The sequence below is a fragment of the Amblyomma americanum genome, chromosome 3, assembly GCF_052857255.1.
Source record: "Amblyomma americanum isolate KBUSLIRL-KWMA chromosome 3, ASM5285725v1, whole genome shotgun sequence".
In the NCBI taxonomy this organism is placed as follows: domain Eukaryota; kingdom Metazoa; phylum Arthropoda; class Arachnida; order Ixodida; family Ixodidae; genus Amblyomma; species Amblyomma americanum.
Window position 1 is genome coordinate 98,975,001 of NC_135499.1, and position 11,579 is coordinate 98,986,579.

The 11,579-nt window shown below is 44.6% G+C and overlaps 1 protein-coding gene across 1 annotated transcript; it reads right to left on the minus strand.

The window, feature by feature from the left end:
• Nucleotides 1–5,470: 5,470 nt before the first annotated feature.
• Nucleotides 5,471–10,551, minus strand: LOC144126357 (uncharacterized). Its single transcript, XM_077660420.1, has 5 exons — nt 10,368–10,551; nt 10,202–10,290; nt 7,668–7,878; nt 7,175–7,245; nt 5,471–5,560 (listed from the first exon to the last, which is right to left on the minus strand). The coding sequence occupies exons 1-5, from the start codon at nt 10,549–10,551 to the stop codon at nt 5,471–5,473; spliced, it is 645 nt and encodes a 214-aa protein (XP_077516546.1).
• Between the last annotated feature and the right edge of the window lie 1,028 nt (nt 10,552–11,579).

The window sequence follows — 11,579 nt, forward strand, 5'->3', positions numbered from 1 at the left end:
TGCTGTGTCACCCCAGCCTCCCAGTTTCGTCAAACAATCCTTGCCAAATTAAGCTCCCACTACAGTATGTTCTACAACCTATGGCGTTCTTCATATATTTCTAACTGTTCATCCTGTTATCTTTGCGTTGTAGACTTAGCGGAATGATAAGGATCGGTTTCATAAAAGGTGCTTGAAAAATATAAAATAAATAATTATACCATACGCCGTATTTTGTTGATTTATACAAAAGCCCGGCTCTCTACTGAGGAGCTCTCTAAACTCCAAGACTCGGTCGTGTTTAAGTTTTCATGTGCAAACTAGAACTGACGGTCGTCGACACATGGGCTGCCGTGCCACATACGGTAACGGCCTTCGAGGCTACTACCCTTGTATGCGCGGTTGTGAAAGCTGCCATGATGCTTGATCGATGACGGTATCTTATCGCTCGATATAAAGCCTCCATATCGTTGAAAGCATGCAACATCACTGCCGATGCACACAAAGTAAAATGAATTTCTTATCGACCGCGGCATTGCAAGAATAATAGGCGAACGTTCGCAGCTTAAATGCAGGCGTTCCTGAGCTGTTGCTCGACCCTAAGCAGTTTTTAGTAGTTCTGGGAGCAAAGACGACCGCCGGTTCCCGCAGACGACGTTTCGCCAGCGATAGGAGTATCTGCAGGAAGTGGCAGCTTTGTGCAGTGTTCAAGGACCAAGCGTTTAGACATCACTGAGGAACACTGAGGGACGTACGACATTATATTTAGTCATCCCTCTCTGGCTCTCCCCCGTGGTAACTTGTCAGCTTTGATTAACCTTTGCTGCCCCTGAAAGTGTCATTTGTAAGAGAAGTACGCTAGAGGACACGAACACTGAAACTATGTAATGCGGAAAAGTTGTTCACAAAGAGAACTGTGGCTGTGTGTGCGGAGGCCAAAACTATGGCATTGCATTTCAAGAAGCAGACGGGCATAGCAGAGGAGATAATACAAGTAGCACATATCATCCTTATCATCTGGAGAGTACCAAACTGGCTGTCGCCAACAGACCACCCAAGGAACCTACAGCCGTTCGCCTGGAAACTCTGCTCGTCAGCCTCCTTTTCAGACGTTAAGAAGAATGGCTGAACTCACGTGGGAGAAAAGCTGTAAAATGCCCCCAGTTCATAGCGGCCTCTTTTTGAGTTGAACCACATTTTAAAGTCGAAACCGCACTGTGATACGGCTGAAGTGCAAGCTATTCGCACGAGGCACTAGGGAAACTTCACTTCGCAGGATCCTCGATCCGACTCAGCAATGCTTCATTCTAATTCTCTTCGAAAATTCATCATCAAGAAAGGCGACAGGTCCACGTGCTCGATTGCTCCTGTTGTCGGGCTGTGTTATCAGCTTCGCTGATACGCGACCGTATCGCGTGCCTCTTCTGAACAAGCGGTTTCAATACGTGCTGTTGCTTAAAATAGTCCAGAAAAGGTAACATTAAAATAACAAAGATCAAGGTTCATTCAGTTTAATGAAAACTTACACCTCTTTTGTTTTCGTTGGATATCTTCCCGCTTCGAGCGCAGGAAGTTCAGCTTCAAACGTTCATTAATCCCTGTGCTCGGGAAATGACTGGCTCTCCAAACCGCGTTACCTTCTACCATTTAGATGAGGACAAAAGCAGAGGCAGCCGACTAAATTCTGCTGCAAGAAACGAAAACAATTATGAACAGTTTTCAGCTTAATGTTCTGAAGCCAGGATCTCTCTCAGGGTTGGCACTTAGGTAACGATATTGCCATTAATTTTAATATCGATGTCTTCGTTGATGTATGAAAAATCCAATTCTTGATGGGATCTGCTATTGGTAGTGAAAGCAGTTTTTTTATGTATTGTGCTCAGCATTGTACTCAAGGAACATGTGTGCTAGATAAAAGGAGCGCGAGCAGCGCATTTTATCAAGAAAGAGCTTAACCTGCACCGGTCCCGAGGCATTCAGAAGACACACCGGGAATACCGCAGATATGAAAAGAAATCACACTGACTCTAGGAACATGAGGCTAGTTGTTTAAGAGTGGCCCGAAAATCGGTTTCCATTAATGTTGAAGAAATCAAAATAATCTTTTGAATATGCCACATCACCCCAGCTTACAAAAACGGTTTACCTTAAAGTTCTTTTTTTTCTGTGCAAGGTGCAAGGCAACAGGCTTTTTCGTACAACGAATTTACGACATAGCCCACTAGCCAAGCATCTCTGAACTGCGCTTCACTAGGATTTTCAAGGCTACTGTTGTCCACTAATTTTTGGATAGAATTCACACCTCAGCATGGAAACTAACTTTGCTAATAATATGAACGCAGCTAGTGTATGTATTTTAACAAACTGAGGCGCTGTATTTTCAGAGATGGGCCCTTTTGTCAATTTAAACGTTAAAAGGCAAATCTGTTGCGACCTCTTTACGTGTGGCACTAAATCTGTCAAAGCATTTTCGACCAGAGCTACATGGAATCACAACAGTGCTTCGCATTTACAATACTACATTTTGTATATTCCTTTTCCATTCCAAGAAAATGTTAGCAACTTCTATGAATCTTTGATGGGATCTCGACTTCGATCGCTGTTCTTCAAGCATCCTCCACGGTCTATCTGGAATATTTATTGCGCGCCACATGCGATGTGTTAACGAAGCTTATGATCAACGCATCAAACATTTTGCGCTCCTCATGTTGAACCAGATGAAACGTTTGACAAGCCGCTACAGAGTAGACGTGCTTCTTTCAGCCGCCGCCGATCCTGGTTAGATTTTTTCGTCTATCAGAGGTAACATTGTTTAGCAGTTGCTTAAGAATGGTATTGCTGCCCTAAATATCATGTTTGTCGGACCATCCGTGATCATCGCATGCCTTTTTTCAGCAATGCCCTCTGATTTTCGCTGACCGGACAATACGTATAAAAAGTTTTGTTGGAATAATTTAAACTTCTAAGTGATTGAGCATCGGCATCTTTTTCCATATCGCTGGGCACATGCATGTGTATCACTGACGAGTGCAGCAGGTGCAGTGTGCTGAGGAGAAACTAATCGAGAAAACGAAAGCGACGAAAAAGTGGTCGGCAGTTGCTTGGGGAGTGAACATGAACGCGTGCAAATTGTCAATTAGTCCGCTTTTGTTGTAATCATTATAGATATCGCAAAGAAAGCGGTCATGATCATGGTACGTATATTCTGCAAGCTCGCAGAGAGTGCATTTATTTGGAACGTAACTTATAAGCGCATGACTTGGACCTGGCCGCTTGGGCAATTTAATAAAAACGAATCAATGTCTGGGCAGAAAAACAGCTGAACATATCGAGGAATCTAGTGTGTGGCAGAATTGAGCCCGATCATTGTTTTTTATAACAAAACTGAGGGAAAAACTTTCACACACATAAACCGCGAACAAGCCCATCGATATAAAAGCACAGTAGCTCCGGCTTGTAAGAAAAACTGGAAATTTCGAAGCAAAAAAGGAGAACAAATAACGGAAAAACAAGCGGGCGCTTGCAACAAATTTGTAAGACAGCAGTTAGGCGGCCAAGTAGCAGCCTATATCTTTTCGTCCCTTCCCCACACCAGTACATCTGCTCGATCCGAATGGAAGCAGTGAGTGGGTAAACAGTCACATTTAATTTCACACACCAGAAGAACCATTGAATTTGCACATGGTAATTTCGGGTGAAAAGTGACTAAGATACGTATGCGCCGCCACAGTCGAAAGAGACCTTATAAGTGCGAAATGTGCCCCTACGCACCGCTTAAGCCGAAGTACCAACTCGTCAAAAGGTGGCGCACAGTGATGAAAGGTCCTTCACGTGTTACATGTGTTCACTTGCGACTGGTCGGAAGGCGTCTGCAAAAGCCACTGTTGAGGAGACATGCAAGTCAAGAGGGCCCTTGCCGTACATGGCGCGATCATTTGTAGGTTCATGTACTCAAAGGCCTCCAACAGCACATCTGCGTGCTATGGAAGTGAATTCCTCATAGGTTAAAACGATATGTGATGAGGATGATGATACTAACTATTGGGTTGAGACTCGCCACGAATAGCCATCCTCTCTTAGTCAACATGCAGTAGTTTCATGTCTAATTAAGTCAACATCTGTGTTTTAGAACAAACTTTTTACTTCCTAATGCTCAGTGGAATACATTTGCAGCTTTGAGTCAGTAAAGCGCATCGCTAACGACTCATAATTTATAATTACCCCTTATTTCAGTATTGCACTCCGCATAAAATGCTTCGGTTTTCTCTAAAGAGCCTCGATTGCATGGCTAATGATGTCTACACCAATTATGTGGACACTGCGAGTGTCATGGTCGTTAAACTTACGTTCCTGTTGGCCTCAGAGTGCCACGTGTCGCGAAGCAAACAATAACATGGCACCCATGAAGACAGCCAACGCTTCTCCACACCGTATCGTCATAAACTGTCTAATATAACGTGACGGCGTTGAACAACTTTTCTGCATCCATTATACTTGTCGCAAGCAAGCTGAAGAAGCTTTGCTCACGATGCATGTGCGTTGTCATCGAAATTTGTCACCTTGTACTACAACTACGCTGCACATTTAAAGTCTGGCATTCAACCAGGGTGAAGACAGGTCGATTAACTCTCGATCTCTAAGAAATCTTAACAACATCGTCTCGCCATTTACCGAAATTTGCTTTTCCAGCTCAGATCATCGAACATATTCATGAGCAGTGTGTGCAGAGCATCTGTCGGATAATGTATGCGTTGAGCCATTGGAAGGAAGGAGCAGACTCGACGATGCTTGGACAGGCACTTGCTCGAACGCCTGGGATTTGGAATGTTGAAGCATTGCGTTTAATTTAGCACGCAGAAGAGAATGGGCATGGCAGATCATATAATACAACTAGCAAATGCCATCCTTATCTTCTCAAGAGTCTCAGACTGGCCGTCGCCAGCAGACAACCGCGGGAGCAGCTGCTGTTAGCCCGGCAACTCTTTTCCTCAACCTGCTCTTCAAACGTTACGAAGAATGGCCCAATTCGCGCTAGAGAAAAGCTGTTAAATGCGCCCAGTGCATAGCGGCGTTTTTGCGTTGAACCACGTGTTAAAGCGGAACACCCATTGCGATACTGCAGAAGAGCAACCCATTTTCAAGAGGCGATAGTGCAAATTTGGTTCGCAGGATCCTCGATCCGAAGCAGAATTCCTTCACTCTAAATCTTTAAAAAATGCACCGTCATTAAACAAACTTGTCAACGTGCTCAACAGGTCCTGTCGGCGGGCTTCTTTTATCAGCTTCGCTGGCTTCGCTGATACAGAGCCGCATCGCGTGGCTCTTCTGAACAAGCGGTTCCAACACGACCTGCTACCGAATATAATCAAGAAAAGGTAACGTGGAATTAAAGATCATCAAGGTTTCTTCGGTGCAATAAAACAATCGTTTTGTTTTTCTTGGCTTTTTCCAAGCATTGAACGCAGGAAATTCAGCTTCAACCGTCTGTTAATCACCGTGCTTGGGAAGAAACTGGCTTTCCAAAGCTCATAGAGCTTGTTCCATTCCGCACAGGATAAAGGTAGAGGCAGCCGACTAAATTCTGCACCAACGAACGAAAAGAATTAAGAACAGCTTTGAGTTCAATGTTATCTAGTCAAGCTCTATCTATGGTTCCTGAACTCGGTAATAATTCATGATCCATGAATAGAATCCATGATATAGTATCGAGTATATCGGGTTCGTAAATTATATCTTTGTCAGGAATACAATTCTTAATGTAGTCGGCTAACGGTATTGAAAGCAGTTTTTTTTTTACTTATCGTGCCCACAAATGCGCTCCTCAAGGAATGCGTCTGTTGGAAGAAAGCATCGCAAAGCATCGCAAGAGTCTGATGGCTCCCATCAGACTCTTCTTGCAGATCCTCATTCGTGTACATGCATTTTGATACTCTCGTAACCACTAATTCTTTAACTTGCTCCTCTATCTCACACACTCATAAGAATACAATCGTAGCCTGTCACATTATTTGCAGATTACCCGTCGATACAGAGCCCCGCTTTAACCAAGCTGTATGAATGTGCATGCATGGCCAAGGGGCAGAGTGTCTGACTCTGGATCCAAGAGTCCTGGATTCAATTTCCGTCTCGCACCCTCATGTCAAAGGAGTTGCTCGAGTTGGCAGCTGTCAACTCAGTTATATCATGTGGTCTCGCGACGACACACAACCTGCTGGCCAATCAGTGCCCTGCCATGCCACTTGTCAACTACCATGCTCATGCTTTTTTTATCAGCATCATTTATAGAATAGCCAGAGCCCATAGGACAAAGAAACTACAAACAAACAAGACAAACAGCCAAAGCAAAATTTCATGATTCTGAGGCAGTCTTCATGGGCCCATCAGGAGCCTAGATTCAGCATAACAAAAAAAAATAGTGACGAAACAAAACAGTGAAGGACGAGCAAGATTAAAAGCAGCAGCAGCAGCAGCAGTAGCAGCAAGAGGTCCACGAGAAGGTGTAGCGGCGCTGGTATCGACTGCGGCGCTAATGAAGACGAAGCTCAGAGCGCGACCTGACTCACGCACTACAGAACGCTTTCAGCAACAGTCCTGGCCAGCAACGTCAACAGCCCACTCCGCCGGCTCACCATCCGCAGCTACCGGGACCCCAAATAAATGTGGATCACCTACCACAAAGGCATGTGTAGCAGATGGCAGCAGAAAGCCGGGTGAATGAGATTAAGAAGTTAGCAGGATAAGCTGGCCACAGCTGGCATTGGACAGGGTTAATAGAAATAACACTGGTAGCCTTTATCCTGAAGCAACTTAGTTAGGCAGATGGTGCACCTTTATGTAAAATGTTTCCATTACAGTTCACATTGTTGTCTTTTACTAACAAGTGCTTTTGCCTTGGTGTTCGATTTTGCTCTTGCCATTAACTTCAGTCTCTTCCTGCACTCTTCACCCTCTCTCGCACTCATTCTTTTCGACTGCTGTGGAATCAGACAATGGTTGGCTCACAGCGACCATGTTTTAGGTGTACTCCAAGGATGACATTTTGCTTTGGCTGTTTTTGTTGTTTTTGTTTACACAGTTGGTCACATGGGCACTGGCAAGTGTAAATGGCACTGTAATCTAGATTCAATAGCAAATGCTCAAACACCTGCTTACTCACTATGCCATTCTGCGTTGCAAAAGAGGTTTACGAACCTACTGCTCTAGGTGGTCCTGGCTGCGCACGGTGAGAACTTGGCTGCCCATGGCCACATTCCAACACACAGGAATCTAGAGAGAAGTTACAAAGGGAAGCATCAAATTACTGAACAGACATGCCAGGTTCAGAACACTGAAGAGGTGATAACTTTTGAGTGCAGAAATTGTACAGAAATGCTCCGTTTTCTCATACCTACTAATTACAATGGTAGAATCTAGTGATAGTGCATAGCTGTCTTGATGCAACCAAAACACTGTGCATGTGGTTTTAACATGCAGTTCTTGTACTGCGTAAATCCTACTAACAGTGAGCACCTGCTGCAGGAAGGCAGCCCACTTTCACTGTTACCCAAGTATATAGCTTCGCAAAAGCTGTCACTTCATGACCAACGGTGAAAGTCTATGTGAACTAGCAGAAAGAGGGCATCCTTCACAGCGTGGTGTAAAAAGCAATCTTGCTATAACAGCATTTGGAGTCCAAATTATTCACATACCCATATTCAAAACTTTGGCACAGAGGGCCTTCTGCAGCTCCTTGTTAAGGCTCTCGAGCTCCTTCACCCGTGCCTCCAAGTCTGCAACCTTGAATTGAAGGCTTACAGCTTTGCTTGTGCCCTCAGTCCCCTCCATCTCACTTGTTTGTTCCATCAGCTCGTCCTCAGCACTTCTTTTTGCCAGGGCCCTAGCCTGAAAGTTCAGCTTGGACTGAAAGATAAAGAAGTGCTTAGTCAAATCCTCGGCCCTTTTCCAAATGAAGTGGATGTAAACTCTTTGCCAGCAGGATGAAATAGTGATCCATCAAAAGAATGATTTAGGCTTTATGGGATTTAACATCCCAAAGCAAATCCTCTATCATTTCGTCTCCATCAAAATGCGATCGCAGCAGCGGCCGGGATCAATCCCGTGTCGTTCAGGTCAGCAGCCGAGCACTATAACCACTGGTCCTAAACCTTGTCACAAGCATTCCAGTCCACGGAAAGCCAACTACCAGGTCAAGGGACAGCTTGTAACCCGAGAAAACTGGCACAAAAATGAGATTTCAACAAAACTTGCCTGATAAGACATCACATTAAAACTGAATTGAAACCATAAAAATTAAAAGGATAAATAATTTCCCCTACTGTACAGGAGCCTTGTTCACAACAAAGTGATTAAAGCTGCTTTGAATATTAAAAAGAGGGTCAGGAAGCATATGTACACTGGGGGTTGACCTTAGTGGCTACAATTTAGGGTGTCATTAGTCATTTGCATAATTACAGTTCTAGGAAATAACTTTTTATTTTAGCTGGCAGTATGCGCATCCCCTCCCCCCATCAAAAGTCGTAGGCAGATGACACAGTGTTTGGCAAAACTGCTGAAACACACCGTTTTGTTTTCAACGCCATTATGCTTTTTGGCGCATCACATTTCCACCTCCGTAATGCAAACACAGCCGGTTGAACAGAAAACGATAGGGCAGACGGGCTCGTAGTGACATACATATGAAGGCTATGTCATCAGCGTCATTTTAGTTGCATACACGCATCAAGCCAAGACCAACAGGAGGCGAGAGGGCACAGTGAAGGTAGCTAGATATAGAGATTGGGCGGCCCATAGAGCACGGGCCGAATAGCACAGGGTAACAACTCGGATTTCACTGTTCACTTTGCTCGAGCGTTCCTTCCTTTTGGTCTTGCCGTACTTTTCCTTTACTGATCTCGAAGCTAACAGAGCTTTACCTCATGGCTCCTATGTCGACATCCCGAATCTCTGCTGACTCCCGCTATTCTCGTTAGTCAACACTTTATGTTACGAAGCTGCTTTTGCAGGCAATTTAAAGGTTTACCAATGGGTGCCCCTATTTCTGACTGTCGCAAACCTTGGTAGACTCAGTAAATCCTTCCCCTCAGCTTCCAGCATGCGAGAGAAAAAAATCCCTCGTGCACTGTCAACAAGAAGAAATTCCTCCAAGCAAGAAATCTACTGAGCAAAGTGGAGTTTTGGGCCAGTTGGCAAGTCGTGATTTGGAGGTGGGCTTAGCGTGAGACAAACGAGGACAAGAGAGGGACACAGGATGACCGCTAACTTGCAACTAAAAGAAAGAGAAGCAGAATTACGAGCTCAAGGAACTGAATGTGCATGCCCAGCTATCCACTCATTAAGACGGGGGGCTGGATAAAGGCAAACTGAACCAAGATAATCTGGGACTGAATGGCGACAAAAATGGCACAGAAAGAAACTGGAAGCACCTCTTCCACCTTCAAGCAGCAATACCCAAGAAATTACTCAACATTTAGAAACAGATTCATTTCGCAACATGACAATAGACGCGTCACTCAGGTACTTAACACTTCCTAGCTCATGAATAAATGACGCCTCAAGAAGCTCCCCTGCTAGTTGTCCTTAAGAACGGCCAAGAACTTTTCTTTTTCCAAACAGATCATGATATTTGCAGCTCAAATAATGCTTAGGCAGGTTGTTAGATTCAGACGATTTAAAAGAAGTAGCATGTTCTCTTAGACGTTCACTGAGGCAGCGACCAGTCTGCCCTATTTAGACACGGCCACAGCTCAGAGGGACCTCGTAAACAACACCAACTTTGCACGCAACTAACTTGCAAGCCTGATGCTTTTCGAGGTGCCTTAAAAACAACGTCCAGACAAAACTTGCTTGCTATCCTCAGTGGATAGCTGGGCGTGCATTAAGATCCTCGAGCTAGTAATTCTGCTTCGGTTTCTTTCAATAGCAAGTTAGCGCTCGTCCTTTGTCCCTGCATTGTCTCGCGCTAAGCCCACCTGCAAATCAATAAATATACTGGAACGACGTTTTTATTGCTTCCGTGTGACCGACAACACGTGAAAGCCGTGCAGCGGGCAATACGTGGAACCCATGCGTGAATCTCCTAGGCTGATCACTAATCCAAAAAAAGCAATATCAAGAACATGGACACACTACACATGTTGGTAAGTTCCTGGTTCAAAGATAATTGCGGTTAATGTGAACTAAGCGCATAATGTTCAGCAAGCACAGGAAAGCCAGTTGGACGCACCTTCTTCCGCGGCGGGCCATCCTTCGAGGAACACTTGCGCGAGGCCATACGCTTGTTTTGGCGCCACGTTCTCATTTCCTCTTCAGTCCCTGCAATTTTTACCGCTTTATTATAAGTGAACGCCAAAATCGTGTTCGACAATGCCGGAGAGGATCCTAACTCTTACCTGTCATATGGACAATGGTGGCCTTGTAAAATCCGCCCCAGGTGGTGGTGTTGCCCGCCCAAAACACATCATAAGGCTTCCCCCTCTCAAAGTCGTCGATATCATGCGGTGCAAAATTTCGAACGTCGGCGTCCGATACGACGTAGCGTTTGTCTTCGCCTTCGTACTGGACAAGCACGAACATTTCCTTGCCCCAACAGAGTCAGCAAAGCGAGCACATAAGAGCACACCCGAGCACACCCGAGCTCACGCTAGGGCTAAACATCTGCCGCGAATTCTCCGAAACGGTATGGCTACGCCTAGTCGTGGCCGGAAACCAAATAACTTCGTATATGTCGGAAACGAAACCGCACCACTTTTCTTTGTAAACAAGCATTTATCTGTCATGTTGAATTCCGTTTAATTTGTTTTTTTATTACAAATGTCCGCGACAAGCGGCATGTGAAAATAAAATATAGCCTAGTACTCATGTGCATATACACGTGAATATGTAGTGAAAAAAAAATAAGGGGTGCAGAACAGATACTTCATTCGGAGTACTGGTAGGACCAAAAAGCCCGAGAGTGGCTCTTAAGGAAAGAGAAGTATTAAACGCGAACTTGCAATTGAAGTACAAAGTGCGCAGAAGATATATTGAGGTGCCTGTATATTCGACTCTATATTAGGCCGATAGTTTTTTTTTTAATCACAAGATATAGAACTCCTAGGTCGGCTTAGATTCCACGTGACCAATGAAACGCACGAGCAAACTCCGACAGGCCGCTTTAAACACGCATCCCGGAAATCCTGGTTCAGCACTCGTTTCATAAGAGCAGCACTACAAACCTCTTGATTGACTGCACAGAAGATTGGAACTGTACAAAGAGCAAAGTGATACGGAGGAGGCCAGTGATGGCAAGGACGAGTGAGCGGGAGTAGGTTCACATGAAAGAAATGCCGTTTGCGTGCTGTCCCTGCTGAACGTTCTGATCTATTCGACCTTTAACTTTCAAGCGTCGATCGTCTTAAAGTCTTGGTCGCGGCCTAGATTCGAGTAAATATACTATATAACTATCTCGATCAGGTAAATGGTACTGCACATATGCGCAAGATTTTTTGCATGCTGTAAAAGGCAGAAAAAAGTTGATGGCCCGCATAATGTTCAGGCATATATATTAATGGTGTCAATCGCAAAAAAAAGAAGAAAACAGAATTAGGACACCAGCTGATCGA